The sequence below is a fragment of the Labrus bergylta genome, chromosome 13, assembly GCF_963930695.1.
Source record: "Labrus bergylta chromosome 13, fLabBer1.1, whole genome shotgun sequence".
In the NCBI taxonomy this organism is placed as follows: Eukaryota; Metazoa; Chordata; class Actinopteri; order Labriformes; family Labridae; genus Labrus; species Labrus bergylta.
In genome coordinates, this window is record NC_089207.1 from 15,200,521 (window position 1) to 15,217,143 (window position 16,623).

Below are 16,623 nucleotides of genomic sequence, written 5' to 3' on the forward strand. Positions count from 1 at the left end.
CTACAGCAAAGTAATCCAAGCCTTGCAGTGTTAGACAGGAAAAAACTAGACACAATTCAAATAAATGTTCATAATTTTAAATTTTTAATTTATTTCCTACCTCTTAAATCATTTCCCAATACCTACCATTCACTGCCCTGAGGAACAGAACTTTTTTTCTCTTAAGTAGTTTTATTCAGAAAGAAAACAATTAAACCACACTCACTGAACTCAACTTAATCCCCTTATGATATTCAACCCACTCATGTTAACACGCACACTGTACTGCTTGAGGGACCTTTTGTCATCTGCTCTGTTTAAATAAAATAAAAAGATTGCTAGTGATGGAGCGCTTGTGAGCTATTTGCATCTACATTTGGACTTAGAAGCTTCAGAAGGACTTAGGAGCTTAGGGGTGATACTTTCTATCTTACTCAAGATACATTAGTTAAACTACAGGCCATTATTACATTTTATATTATTCTGTGATTTCTATTATGAGTATGTGAGGGCTGATGGCAGAACAGCTTCTTCAATCTGCAACTATACTGACATTATTATTAGTTGCATATGCACCACTGAGATCCATAATAATAACAGGGCTTTTATGAATTTATATCTTTCATTCATAATGGCCATTAGCCACATAATTCGGTGTTATGTATGTTTAAATCTGTATATATTTTTTCAAAAATTTATGAAATCACTCAAGCTTGTTGATGCTTTGGTTTTAAGTAGGGCCTGACCCATTTGTGAGTTTTTGGGCCGATACCAATATCGATATTAGTGAGAGAAAAAAAAATCGAATACGATATATCGGCCAGTCGCTCTTAGATCTGTAAAGATAGATAGATATCTATAAACACATTAATTGGGTTGATCCCTCAAATTTAGTTTTCAAATAGTTAAAGTAAAGATATGTACTAATGACAAGATGGTCACTCAACTAGAAAGTAACTGCACATTTACATGCATCACTGCTTGACACTCTGAAGGATGATAATACTTGTTGTAATCAATAGAGCGCCCTCTGCTGGTGATAAACAGAAAGAAAACTGCTATTGTTATACAATGCTACTTACATGAAATGCTATTTGACTGGTGAGTAAATCTAGTAATATCGGTACATATTTGCAATACAATTATCCTATACCGATTGTCACTTGATATGCTAATATTATCAGCTGGCTGATTTATCGGTCGGACTCTAGTTTAAAGATTTATTTTACCGTCAGCATTTATTTGTCCAGGACCAGAAGGTGGATTGCTAGGTACAGTAACTTTCTCCCTTAAAAATCATTGCGCTTCTCTGAGAGACGCAATAACCACTGGCATCTTTTTATCTATGAAGCCCTTACCGGAAAGCTTCCATCCACCTCCTTGTTACATCTGAACCCTGGTCCATTTTTAACCCGCTCGAGAAAGAGAGGCTGGTTCTCCATATATCTCATGCCAGGACTGACCTAGGGAAAACTGTTTTTAGTGTTAGTGCTGCAAACTCCTGGAATATTTTACAACAGGACCTGAATTTGAGCACTTTTATCCCTTATGGACACTTTCAGAAATATTATTTTTAACCGCCCAATACCTGACTGTAACTGTTTTATCTGATTTTATTTGCTGACTTATCATTGTAGTAATTTCAAGCTTTTAAATGATTTTAGTGTATATATATTTTATTGTTCTTATTGCTCTTTTATTAATTTCATTTTCTGTGATAGCTTTATCTCATTTTGTTTAACTCGTTTGTCATTTATGTATGTTTTCTCTGCATCATTGTAAATGACGGTCACCCTCAATGATCTCTCCGAGAATGTAAATAAAGGTTGATGATGATGATAATGGCTCAAAAACTGACGCCTTATCTCCATACATACCCATATATACTGTAAAATGATGATGTTTTGCCTCTGTGGATTACAGCCCTCAGTTTTAAATTTTCTCCTGGTGCATGTAGACATTAAAACAATAAGATATCTTCTGTGACAGTCCACACACAGTTTGTGTTGTGGGTAAATGTTGCCAAAGAATGACAGTTTTAGAAAACATGCACTCCAGAGGGGTTGATGAGGCTTCGATGGGAGGCGAGTACTTTGATACATTTGCAACCGTCATCCATATACTGATATGGTTGTTGAGGCTTGGGAGCTTTGAGATTTAGTCGTCAGCCTGAAGTTTAGTTAATCTTTTGTTGAAGGTATCTTGGCATCTTTGAGTCTGGCAAACACTTATTAAAAATGGTGTTATCTTAGATTTCAGGCCAAAAGGTTTTTCTTTTAAACTCCTGATGTTGTCTCCAGTTTGCCAGCTTTTGTAAAGCCTTTCATCTGTCACAGCTTAAGACTTCTATAGACATGCTAAGACTTTATTAATCCAGCTCTTTTTTTATAAACTTGCAGTCAAACACAGAAAGACATATCTGTGATAAAACAACCTACACTTTCCCCTCTGTTGTATCAAATAATCATTCAGCCTATCCTCATATTTTGTTCCCATGTTTTTTGCTTTTAATTTATTTTTGGGCTTTTTATGCCTTTAATGGAGAGATAGGACAGTGGATAGAGCGGGGAATGACATATGGGAAAGGAGCCACAGGCTTGATTTGAACCTGGGCTGCCCGCTTGGAGGACCACAGCCTCCATACATGGGGCGCACACACTAACCACCGCGCCACCAGCGCCCCAATTCCTGTGCTTTTTTAAACATGTTTACAGTCACAATCCAGGTCAAACTTACACGCATTACCAACTGCTGCCAAAAATAATTGGTCTCCCCTCATCCAACCTCACATCACTGAACAGTAAAGCTATCAGGACATCACACACCCACTAAATTATCACCTCACTCCTCTGGCCACTGGGCGAAGGTATACAGAGCACTGAGCTGCCCTTAAAGAGCAGACCTCCCTGAACCAGCCGTATGGTTAGTGTGTTTTTACTGTGAAATGTAAACTGTTGCTTTTCTCTGTGCTGTCACATTATGATGATTACTGTCAAACCTGCACACTGCTGTGAAGAAGACTTTCCCATTTGGGATGAGAAAGTCTAAGTCAATTCCTCAGCGAATAAACAGCATAAACATTAGTTTAAATATAATTTGGGTGTTAATATGTTATTCCTCTTTCTGTCTAATTGCAAATAAAAAATTATTGAAGCACTGAAAACATCAGCCGTGAGGGTTTACTTGTTGTCATTTCTATCTATGTTCACAGCAACAATTCTTTGAGCGGCTGTATGTCATGTACACCGTTGGCTACGCTGTGTCCTTCAGTTCGCTGCTCGTGGCCATCTTCATCATTGGATACTTCAGGTGAGAGAGGAATGGCTGATACTTACACGCATGGCTCGTTTTGTAATGAACTGAACTGTAACACCATCATCATTGTTGTTGCAAGTACAAAAACCGTAAGGTTAAATGCTTCAAGTGTTCAGTGAGTGCTCACTGTTAATGTGATTCACTGGCTATTGAAACATCTGATTCCGAGGGGAATGCTCTTTTCACTGTTAACAGCTGCATCTTGTTTCACCCTGACAGTTCTGCTCTATTACCAATTACTTACTACTTTTAAATCAGGTTCGAGGCACTGTTGACACAGTGGTTAGTGCGCCCCATGTGTGGAGGCTGTAGTCCTCCAGGCGAGTGGCCCAGGTTCAAATCCCACCTGTGTCATTCCCCACTGTCTCACTCCCTGATTGCCAACTCTATCCACTGTCTTATCTCTACATTAAAAGGCCCCAAAAGCCCCAAAATAAGTCTTCAAACCCCGCCCTCCCCCCCCCCAAAAAAAAAACAGGTTCCACTTTAGTTCAAAATGATTGAAAACATCAAGGAATGCTTAACATTTCAGCATGCAAATATGGAGTCATTGAGGTTCATGTGGATGATTATGAAACCATGGACACAAATTAGGGAACAAGGAACTGATAAAAAAAGTGAAACCAAATAATGCACAAACTAGGACCTGATCAATATGGGATTTTTTGGGCGGACCCAGGGGTGTCTCAAAGTTATCCCAGAAGGATAACCACAAAATCGCAATAGTGACAGATTGGAAAGGGGAAAAAAAACAACAAAACTGTATAGAGCCACAGCAGGCTTTCTAAATGAAATAATGCACCGAAAATGATCAACTAAACCACTGCTGACTCAAAACTTAAATTGTCCAGGAGACCCAGAAAACACAAAAGGCAAAGGCTGACTGGGAGACCTTTAATAACACAAAAGGCTGAAGTCCCAACAAACTCTCTAGCAGCCCAAGTTGTAGTCTGGGAAACACGCAATTGACATCAAATACACACAAAGTTTTGAGTTGGTATTTAGACACACAGACCACTTGCGCCGCCACAGGGAGAACCTCTCACTACCTCTGAAGGTAAGATAATGAGTCAGCACAGAGTACTGGAGACCCCACACCTGCACTTAATCAAAACTAATTAGTCACACACACCTGACTGCTGGGAGTTGATTCTCTCCACCACTCTCACGAGCCCATTTTTATTCCTAGGCTTTATTCCAAGCCTAGGAATAAAAAAAGATGCAAATTAGTGAAAATTGCACAATATTGTTGTTTCTGACTTGTACAAAATGATACAGTACATTATCTATGACATATATTTGTAAACCTTTTAAGATAAATTGCGATATTTCTTACATTTTGATGATTTTATGTTTCAGATCCTTTCCTGCTCTGTCTCTCTATCGAAGGAATATTCTGTATAAATGGTTGTAAAAAAAAAAAAAAAAGAAAATGAAGACCACTGAAATGCTAAGCAACAATAATGCAGCAAAATATCTGAATCATGTCCACATTCACATATTCAGTGCCAATGCAGGTATGATTAAGCAAGTGTAAGAAGCTGCGGTGGATTGGTCTGTTGAGAGTCAGTCTCTCATGTATTAAACCACAGTCAACGTTATACAGACCTTCAGTTTCCCTATCACATGTTTACCTTTTTTTTTGCTCTGCGCGCCAATGAAAGCTCAGCAGCTGTGTGACCATAGAATAGAAGCTCTTCTTTCTTTAATGGGCTCTATATGAGGGGAAATGACAGCAGTGGGAATTGGTACACTACAAATTAATTAACTCGAGTTAATTGCTATTGTTAACAAGGGCCTATCAGTCATTGCACACTGTGGGTCATGCATGCATAACATAATTGGACATTCATCAACAGGAATGCAAACAGTCATAAGGATTGAAGCATGTTTTTATACTTTGCAAACTGTCTACTGACAAATGCTGGGATTAAATACTTGTGCAAACAACAACTCGACAATTAATTGAATCAACATCAGCGAGGTTAGAAAGCTGTCGACACTAAATTTAATGCAGAGAGAGGATGAGAAGGCTTCAAACAACCAACAAGGCAGCAGAATATAGCCATACTGACAACTCATCATCATATATGAGTATATATACCAGGGGGCCAACATGGGCTGGCTTGCTCTATACCATTTCCTGTTTCCCACTTGCAGAGCCAGGGCTGTGCCGTGCAAACTTAGAACCAAAGCTGTCATAAGAACTTGGCTTTTAATGTAGCTTTTTCTTTCAAGGACATTTTTTCCTGAACACTTCAGGGACGCTGGAAGTCAGTTTCAGTTAGGTGTTCTGAGAGAAGTATTTCTATTTCGTTGACGTCACAGTATGTGCTGCTCAAAACCATATTTATCAATACGTTGTAATATTCAGTATTATACATACCCTGACTTTGAAATATTAAAGCCAAATATAACACAATTAGAAATGCTTAAACTTTGACAGAAAACAAGGTTATAGCAGAACAACACAACTTTGATTCAGATTCAGATTCAGACAACTTGATTATTCCCAGAAGAGCAATTTCCGATTCACAGCCTACCCTGTCATTGAAAGAAGCCAAGACAATATTCAGGACACAAACACAGTCACAGCAGCATTCAGACTGTTACAATCACTTGTCAGGAACAACAATTCAACAGACGAACAGGTCGCCAAATGAGAAGCCGGAGCTAGGAAATCTAGAAATTCATTGATACAACGCCAGAAATGTATCTAATAAATAGAAACATAAATAGAAGTGATCATACTTAAATTAATGCAGCCCTGTCCCTGTCTTAAGAGCCAATGAAGGAAAAAACTAAGGGGAAGATAGAAACCCAACATGATTTTCTGATGTTAATGTGTAATAATATTCTCTTTTAAATCTCTATGAGTAACTGCCTTAACATGCCACAGCATGAGGAGCAGGTGTTGGCCTCGGGGAGAGGCTGATTAGAGTACAACAGCACAGTGGTCATCTATTTATCTTATTAATGAATGTCATCTGATGTGTGATCTGAAACTTATTTGAAGGCAGTTTCAAATGTAAGAGGGGTACAAAAAGGTTGCCCTTTTAATCTCCAGCCTTCAGCTAAAGGAAATCTTTTTAAAGTGAACACCATGTCAGTGTTAGACGAACATTGTGCAGGTGTTTAACCTTACCTCTTTCTATCCCACTTAGTTTGAATCTGTCCGCAGTTGTTGCAAGACGGTGCAGAGGATTGGCATGGGGAACATTTTAAGATGTTTTAGCTGACCGAATATTCAGTCGTATTAATTCGAGCAAAGCCTAAAGCCACAGATTTAGCTTCAGCTGCTGGAACGTTTACCACAGTTTTCTGCTACAAGTAGACACTGCTGGCACGGCTCAGCAGGCAGGAAAGGCAGCTTTCATAGTCATTACAGCCAGCACTCACACACTTATTGCCCACAGATCTATCCACTCTCACAGTATTTCAGTATTGATTGGGCATCTAGATAATATTGTGGAAATGTCATAAGTATACCGTGATTTGTGCTTGTTTTGAACTCATAACTCACGAAAAACAGAGGGGGTTTGATTTGGTGAGAGGTAAGTAGAAAGTTGGGAAAAGGAAGCATTAACTTCTGTGAAGCAAAGTCACCATGTTGATCAAAGCAGAATACGTGAAAAGGAACACTTCCAAAAAGACGACCACATTTTCTGGTTCAATTGGGGAAAATGTTCAAAGAGCCATCAACATGCCTCATGGTGAAAAAAACAGGTCTCTTGTAGCTTTGATTTGGTCTCTTTAATGTCCAATGTCAGCTCTTTTTGCTCGCTCTCTACCTCTGTTTCTTCTCATTAGAGATGCAGTCACTGTAAACTATGTGCAGCAACCAATAATTGTTAGATTTATGATGCTGTGGTACATTTACATAATCAAACCACAGCCCATTTCAGCTTATTACAGTGCTGTATAAAACGTGGGTATCCTGGATATCTATTGTAACAGAATGAGTTCAGTAAAAAAAAGGGTTTCTATGTCATGGTCGTGATCAAATACATGGAAAAATATCTGCGTCTTAAGGAAAAATAAATCGTAACAAAAAAGCTTTTGGACCACTTGACAATGCTTTCTTCTGTCTACAATGATTGATTGACTTATGAGAGCAGATTACGTATAAAACAATATACAGATTTAAGTCAGACCTGGAAATTATCTGTATCACTAACTAGTGAGCTACTTACCGATTTAAACACATCTTCAATACTTGAGAAATTTTAGTTGCAGTAATTACACACATCAACAGAAGGGGCGGCAGTGTTGGCAGCAACAATAGCATGGATTCTAATTTAAATGAAATTATACGTATTACCCCTTTGATATACTATACCACTGGTGTGGCTCTGATGGCCAACTTCCACCAGATGCGTGCTCGGTCCGTCTCAGCTCCAGCAGTCCAGAACCCTCCGCAGCTGATACGCAGAGCTTTTATTTAACACAGAAAAGAAGAAGCAGGACGTGAAGTCAGACTCCGATACAACATTAAAAAATCTGGTTTATTTTTAAGAATAAAACACATTTTGACAGTTCAGAACGATGGCCAAAAGTGTGCTTGCTTATGTGTTTTATCTCATGCTGTGACGAGTGAATCTGTAAAATTACCGCAAGAATTCCTTTGTCTCGGCACTCCAGCTGTCCGGCTCTGCTTTCCCTGCTGCGCACTGAGCCTGTGGGTACAACGCATCGATTTAGCACAGTAAAGAACGAACGGGACGGGAAGTCGGACTACACAACAACATTAAAACATCTGGTTTATTTTCAGAATAAAACCATCAGTTTTACGGTTCAGAACAATGACTGAGCCTGTGGTTGTTGACGGACGAGGTGCACTGTGCCGTGACGGACCGGAGCGGTCACACAATGCACAAGCTTTGGTCAACAGCAGAGAGACAGTGAAAGCATTGCAATGTGAAGAATAAATACGTCTCATGAGCTGAGATCTCAACCAAATTTGACTTTTTATAATCTGAAGAGCTCATATCTCTCACAGATATTAAAAAAAAAGGTCACTGGGGATGCCCTTAAAGCGATGGTTGATCTGCATTACATCTAACAATCTAAACCTCAAGGATAATGTGTCAGGGGCTTGCATGTTTGCATTTTTCTCTGCTCTTATTTATCTAAATCAATGAATGCCTTTTTTTTGTGTTCACTGCAGGCGTCTTCACTGCACCAGAAACTACATCCACATGCACCTGTTTGTTTCCTTCATGTTGCGGGCAGTCAGCATCTTTGTGAAGGACAAGGTCGTCCATTCCAGTGCTGGATTGCAGGACTTTGATTCTGCCCTTCTGGACAACTTAAAAACAGTCAGCATGGCACCACTGGACAAGTCTCAGTATGTAAGTACCGGTTATTTAATCCTGTTTTTCTGTCTGACAGACAGGCATGTCAGGCTGTCGTTCAAACCAAACAAGGTCCCTGCTGCGTCCTTCCAAGTGTATTTTGCTTTTGCAGTGGAAAGCTTTTGTTGCAGCGAGTATCTACTATTAAATCATATTAATGATATGATCATACATGACAGAACTTATCCATCTTTCGACTGGGCATTACCAGACACGTTCCTCAAGTCGTTTACTGTTGAATGTTCCTCTCAGATTGGAACTGGGAAAATCTGCTTTTTGTTATTCTGCACTGGACTCTTGGAACAACATAAAGCATCTTCTTGATGGAAATTTACCTTTTAGGCATTTTAGAAACCTGATTTTAAGCCTCCCAACCTGTGTTTGTAACTGTTTTACATAAGTGTGTTTATTTATTGCAGTTTTGTACTAGCTTAATTATCTTAGTACATTTTAGACTTGTGTAGACTGATTTTAGCAGTCTTGTATTATCTGTCCCCTGTTTTTCTTTTTGATTTAATGTCTGCTTTCTAATTATTTCTGTAATGACTTGATGTCATTGCAAATGAGGGTTGCCCCTCAATGATCTTTCAAGTATAAATAAAGGTTGAATTGAATATAGTAACCTTACTATATCATCAGACATTAAGCAAACATGCTGTGTTGCAGTGCTGGCTTCTCTGACAATGGTTTGTTTCAGTTTTGACCAGAGGACTCGGTTTGCCAGACAACCTGAAACCCAACAGGTGCTGCAGCGATGGTTTAGATAGACTCTGCATTTTTCTAATAAGCTCCACGACTGCAAAGTTTTTTTTTTATCTATCTCACTAATAAATTAAATTATAGAAGCAGAAGTCAACCGCTTCACTCTCTTCAGCTGAATTCTCCCTGACTCGTGAAGAAATTATCACTTACAGACTCCTGTCTGCCTTTGTTTCTGACTGCCTCTATGATTTCTATTTGTGGTTTCAAAGAGTTTTCATCATGTTTTATTATGCATTAATTATCAATATTAATCTATAATAGTTCCTGTAAGTGATACTTCTCACATCAGTTCCAACTTTTTAATCACGCACTCATACACTGAGGTTTAATCATTAAGTGTTTCTTACCTGATGGTGCCAACTCTTAAACAGGAAATAGTCAAACTTTTAACGGCATTAACCAAATCAAGGCTTTATATGCCCTCATACCCTCATAGGCTTGATATATTTCATCCAGCAGATGTCAGCCTTGAGCACCAGCATAAAACCAAAACAACTCGCGGTGCATTGTTGTATTAGCATGCTAATGCTAGTGATCTTTATTATGCTCGTATCTTCACACTGCATGTACATTTACCCTAAATGAGCGTGATCTAGAAACACAGTTATTCAGTGAGTACAGTATGTTTTTCTTCTTTTCTCTAGTCCCTCAATTAAACAACTTTTATTCGTGAGGGGAGGAGTCAGCCGCCGTCCCGGCGATGTAAAGAAACTGAAGATAGGACTCGGAAAACTCGGAAAACTCGGAAAACGTCACAGACAGTGGGACTCGGGTGTTACACCCATTATAGACAGTCATGACTCACAGAGTTATTTTCAGAAGATATACTTGATTTCTATTATATTTAAGTGTGAAAAATCGCATATAAAGCCTTTAAAGCTCTGTGTTCATGGATATCAAAAGAAAATGGTCTTATTTGGTCAAGCTGTGTAAAGTAATCACAGAGACAACTTATGATGCCTTCAGTCACCTGTATGTGTTTGGTTCACATAAACCCAGCTCAGTGTTGTGGGGTCAGTCAACAGCACTTTGAAGAAGCAGATCATGAAAGGGTTGACAGAGACTTAGCTTCTAATTACACCCTCTGCCAAACGTGACATTTTCTTCTTCAGTGAAGGTCAAAAGCTGTCACATCCAACTCCATGCACTTCAACAGTTTAATTGGTCCATTAGAGACAGCGTGACAGCAGAACAACAAGAATAAGCCCCAGTTATTATCGTACAGGGTAGCATGTGTTTTGGTTCTAGCTGTTAGACATTGATAACTCCAATGATAATTGTAATGATTATACTGATTCATTTTAAGGGAGCTTTTTAGACATCAAATAAAAAAAAAGGAACACATCAGGAGTGTTAAAGTGTTTCCACAAGTAGGTCTGTTGTCCTTTGTTGGTCTTGATAAATTGAAACAAAGCACAGGTGTGAAAGTGCATTTAGGGCGCTCACACTACGCCCAGTTGTCCCTTATGGTGCTCCAGGACTAAGCACTGTGTGCTCTTGTACATAAGATCGTTATACAACACATATACTGTGATCATGAAGCGTGCAAGACGGGTGGACTCAAATTTTTAATTTTTTTTCTTGTTCTAAAAGGACATGCAGTAGAGTCTGCGTCCTCACATCGGAGAACAACACAGATAACATGACAGCTAGTTTACTGACTTTGTGGCATATTTTGAGTCATTTTAGTCGGAAACAGCGACAACACTCCAGGAATTCTTGATGATAGAAGGCTGCCTTTGCTTCTGCTCTATATGATGCTTGGGCACTTCAGTGGGGGGGAAAATGCTGTCCCGCTGGACCAGAAGGGCAGCTTCAGCTCCCTGCAACAGACCTGTAATATTCACAGACATGCTCACAGCCTCTAGTCCATAGCTCTTTAACAGCGCTCGAATAGTGAGAGCCAGAATAGTTAAGTAGCTATACAGTGTTAAGGTCAATGATAATGCCCACATGCTCTGAGTGGAATCTGCTTTTGATTGAGTAACCTGATGTACTTTCCAAACTGGAAAAGGTCTGCGCGCCTGCTTGAGTGTGATGCATCTTGAGTGGGATTCTAATCGGACTAAACGAGGGAAAGATTTCAACTTTTTCGGTTATTATTGAAAAAACTCTGACAAAGACAGTCAATATGTGGTTAAAACAACATTAGGGTGAGACAACTGTGAGCATTGACCCTAGTTATGGTTTTAAATGCATTTAATTATTCATTATGCATTAATTGCATTTTTTATTAACCCATGAATCCCTCTTGCTTGTATATGATATTTTAAAGATGTAGCTCTATTTTATCTTAGTCTTAATTTTAGAGGCATCTGAGGTATTTAGCTGGGCCAACATCAAGTCAAGGTCAAGGTTTCTTTATTTGTCTCCCTGGGGAGAAATTTGTCTCGGATATGGAGAAACTGCTGCATGGACGAAACATGGACCAATTAAATGAAAACATCAGTTATCACAAGTGTTCAAAACATTAGCTTATCCCTGCTTCTAAGGTAACCAAAGTATACTTAAGTATCAGTACACACACACACACACACACGCCTATGCACACTGCGCATACTTAGATACTCAGCACATTCCACTCAGACACAGACCCTATTCATCAACATATTATTGACCTGCCTGTCATTGGAATGTCTTGCTCAGTAAGTCATAAATCTAATTCTCTTTTGTACTATGACCTTATTGATCCTGACTTTAACTGGAAGGCCTTTCTATGCCCTACCTTACTTTTGTCAAATCGCTTTATTCTGCTTGTAGGAGCTCAGTGTATCACTCACACATTCTTATATATCCTTTATTTCTTATTCACCGTCTTGTTAAACACTCATTCTAATTCTGAACAATAAAAGGACGACAAACAATGTCTGTTTATATTTTGAAAAGTGAATTTTCATAATCTGTAATTACCTTGTTAACTTTTATAACTGATGCAATTAAAGTCAGTGAGAGTAAGAGAACCTAACTTTCCAGACGGTCAGGTTTGATATGGGTTATATTATCAAATAACCCAAGTGTGAGGGATAAATGAGTTTGTAATAGTCTTGGGATGCATCCTTTGACAAATGGGCAGAAAGAGCTAGCCGCCTCATTGTCAATCCCTGGAATTAATGGACAATAAGCCACACATTCTGAACTACAACCAGCCCATTATCACTACACTCTGAGCAGATACACCATAAAGTGCTAAATAATTATAACTGTGGAGCAGCACACACAGCGACGGTAATGGTGTTCATGAAAAAACTTTCTATATATATGTGGATTTATTATCCCAAATACCGAAAATTTCTGAATGTCAATGCCAAAAATGAAATTGGTGTTTGGTTCTGAAAGCTGTGTGTCTGGGATGTTGATGGTAAGAACAGTCTGTCCCTGGGTTTCCTGAGTTTGAAGCATCTTTGAGTAAAGAAACTTGGAGGTTATCAAGATGAATATATTCTCTGTACCTGAGGGGTCTGCCTTTCAGCCTCCAGTCTTATCTCAGCTGTCATTTCACATCCAGCTGAGTGCAGACCTCCAGATTAGTTTAGAATACAGAGACATTATTTGTTGGATCTTCTTAACAATGTGATTTCAAAAAGTGTGATCAGTTCATTGTTTAAATCGCAGACAGTCTCCTCATTTCCTGTGAGATTTTCAGAACTGTGAAATTGAAATGAAATGTTGCAAAGAGAGTTGTAGTAGATAATCAACACATAGTTACCTTTCAAAGTTAAGCATATTAAAAAAAACATAAAAATATAAGTTTTGTAGGCAATTAATTTTATCATAATGATAAATGGTAGATGTCTCTTTAATGATGCATTGGCAGATGTATTGATAGATACCGTAAAACTTCTATTAAAAGCCCGGGCTCTAAAAATTACCCTACTTTTATTTGGGACAGGCATCAATACGAGTCAGGCCTTTAATTATTTTCTGACAAATCTAGTGCACAGCACATATGGGAAACTACTATTACATTGTAGATTTACACCAGAAAGATGAACTGAGTACAAAATTAGGAGATTAATAAACAGATGAAATAAATCACTATTGGGTCTAGCTTTGTGAAACAGCATGCAAACCTGCTTCATGCCCGTTTCTGAAAGCAGGTTTAGTGCAAACCATGAGTCTGTTAACACTGAAATCAGGGAAACTCTGGGTTTTTTACGTTTCAGAAAGGGAGGTCACTCAAACTTTAAAAAGAGGGGTAACAACATTCAATTGCAAAAAGATTGGCTAGTCCAATTAAGAGCACCTGGACCTGTTGCTCTCAGGGCATAAAGTTTGTCTCTGCCTGTTCCATCTTACAGAGCCAGAAACACGGTTTAATTTCCGCCTTCATTCATTCAGTCCATGTCATGTGCATGTTGGTTGCAATTCCCTGTTTGTCTGAATACAAATCCAGGTTGTTTTAATATAATCTGTAAGGCATACTTTATAAAACATACTTTGTTGTCCAACATAGCATGTCCTTTAGACGGGGAGCCTCTAGATGAAGGGGCTGCAATACTACCCCGCAGGGAGTAAATGTAATCAGGCCTAATCAATGAGATGAGATGAGATGAGATGAGATTCAACTTTATTGTCATTACACATATACAAGTATAGAGTAACGAAATGAGGTTTGGCATCTCACCAGAAGTGCAAATAAGCAGAAAGTGCAAGAGTCTGTGCTATGTACAGTAATTGAGTGCAAGAGTCTGTGCTATGTACAGTAATTCTGTGCTATGTACAGTAATTGCAAAATTTACAGATGTAGACAAAAAAAGTGAATTATGAGGTATATCTGGATGGCTGGATTAATGGGATGCAATAAATATAAATAAATGCTATAAATAAGTAATGCTACAAAATAAGTGTGTTCTTAGGATTATAATATACAGATTAAGATGCAGTGAGCATGCTATACTAATAATATACAGATTAAGATGCAGTGAGCATGTTATACAAGTTTACAGATAATTTAAAGAATATGAACATACTATAATACAATAATACAGGTGGATGAGAGATGTGTGTGTGTGACCAGGAGGAGTGGTGGGGGGATGGTGGGTGTGAGGTGATATGGAGGGAAAAGGGGGGTCAGCAGGGTGCGGAGAGAGAGAGGGAGAGAGAGAGAGAGACAGAGTTCAGAGTTCGGGGTGTGAGGTGATATGGAGGGGAAAGGGGGGTCAGCAGGGTGCGGAGAGAGAGCGGGAGAGAGAGAGAGAGACAGAGTTCAGAGTTCGGGGGGCAGAGTTCAGTAGAGAAACAGCTCTGGGGAAAAAGCTGTTCCTCAGTCTGCTGGTTCTGGTCCGGAGGCTTCTGAAGCGCCTGCCGGAGGGCAGGAGGGTAAACAGTCTGTGGGCAGGGTGGGAGGAGTCTTTAAGGATGCCATGAGCTCGCCGCAGACAACGTGTTCTTTGGACATCCTCAATGGCAGGAAGTGGACACCTTGTGATGCGCTGGGCGGTTTTTACCACCCGCTGTAGCGCCTTACGGTCTGCGACAGAGCAGTTTCCGTACCAATAGAATATTGGTGAGAGGACATTTGTGTGTGAAACCAGCATTATGTTGCGTATAAAGCTAATGTACATGGAAAGCAACTGAATGATGTTTACTTTGTTGAAGTCAAATATGATTAAATTGAGGTTCAGCATGAGCCCTACCTGTTTGAACTCTGTTCTTATCTTTCATTTTTGAGCTGCATAAAAGTCGGACATCTCTCACTGGATGGTGAAAATCCATTTTAGATTCAATACCATTCCACCAGTTTTCACCTGTAATATTTTAAGTGTGATCAAATAGTATATAATTAGACTACATTCAAACTCACACAGTAACCAGAGTAGCATTTCCCCCCCACGCTGCGTCGCTCCTTTGCCGCTGCAGCAGTGTTACTTTTTTCATACTCACCCTACGTCAACATGAGGATTTCTAGTTCAAGACCTTTTTTTTGTCGCCTGTTGCCATGGTGAATGGTATTATATTGGCTCCATTAAGATCTCCTTTTCATGGCCGGGCTGCATGTGATGAACTCCATGGAACCCCACTCAGAGTTGATCGAACAAACTCAAATCCGCTGTTCTGGAACCGGAAACTCAGAGTTTCCCATTTACGCATGACTCAACTCAGAGTTCAGGGTCGGCATCAGTTTATTGAACCTCCTATCAGAAACGGGTCCTAGGTGTGTAATGTAAAGTATTTACTGGCATGTTTTCTGTTGTGTTGCAACAGGAAATAGAAGAAGAATCCTTAAACGTGCTGCTTTTGTAGCAAGAAGCCTTTCATCATTGAAACTCTTAAGGGCTAAGTATCTGTTTTTTTTTAGTATGGCTCGACAACAAACTCCTCATGGGGACTCTTCTGATCAAAAAGAACAAATAATGCAGTCAGTGACTCAGCCATATCTGTGAGCATGAATGAAAATGGACCAAATCAGTGTACCAAATCAAGGTTTTTTGGCTGCATTCCATTTAATTGTTACTCATCAAATGAAGCAACAGTTCATCTGACAGTGTCATTATCATTCATGTCATTGAGAAGATCCAAACGTTGCTCGTGAATGATAATCATTCTTTGAGTTGAGGTCTGAGAAAAATCTAGGTATCTCTAATTGGCTGGATGAAGATAAATGTGTCATTCTAACGATTTGAGAATAAACAATTATGAAATCCAAACATAGTAAAAGCAATTATGTTGTTCTGCACTCAGCCATGCAGTCTAATTCCTCACCTTGAACATCTTTCACTGGATGACTTGGACGACAAATAAAAGATTAAAATGAACTTTTCTCTGTATAAATGGGATATTACTTATTGACAAAAACATTTTCAAGTAAATATCTCCTCATTTTTGTTCACAAGTCTATTTCTGTCCATTCGTCCATTTGTGCCACCATCATATGTGGTCCTAAATAAAACTCAATCCCAACTCAATCTGACTTTGAAGTCACTCTCGAGCAACACTATTGTGAAAATTCTGCACTAGTGGGACAGGCGGGAGTGGGAGTCACTCACACACAGTTGAATCTCTATACTGACATAGAAGCCATTAATCCACAATAAGTCATCATTCAAATTTTGACTCTTTTTCCTAACATCACCTCTCCTTCATCTGCTTATAGATAAGACTGCACATCAATTTCTACATGTAACCGGAAACTACTCTTAATCAATTGTGAAATGATGACTTAAATAAATGAATCAATCAATCATTATTTGTTTAGCGCCAATTCATGACAACT

At 39.0% G+C, this 16,623-nt stretch overlaps 1 protein-coding gene across 1 annotated transcript in view; it reads left to right on the plus strand.

Annotated features, from left to right (window-relative positions):
• Window positions 1-16,623, plus strand: part of pth2ra (parathyroid hormone 2 receptor a) — a 71,742-nt gene that overhangs the window by 16,945 nt on the left and 38,174 nt on the right. The window contains exons 5-6 of the mRNA XM_020647845.3: window positions 3,191-3,288; window positions 8,462-8,645. Of these exons, the coding sequence (XP_020503501.2) occupies window positions 3,191-3,288; window positions 8,462-8,645 (282 nt within the window). The remainder of the gene's footprint in view (window positions 1-3,190; window positions 3,289-8,461; window positions 8,646-16,623) is intronic.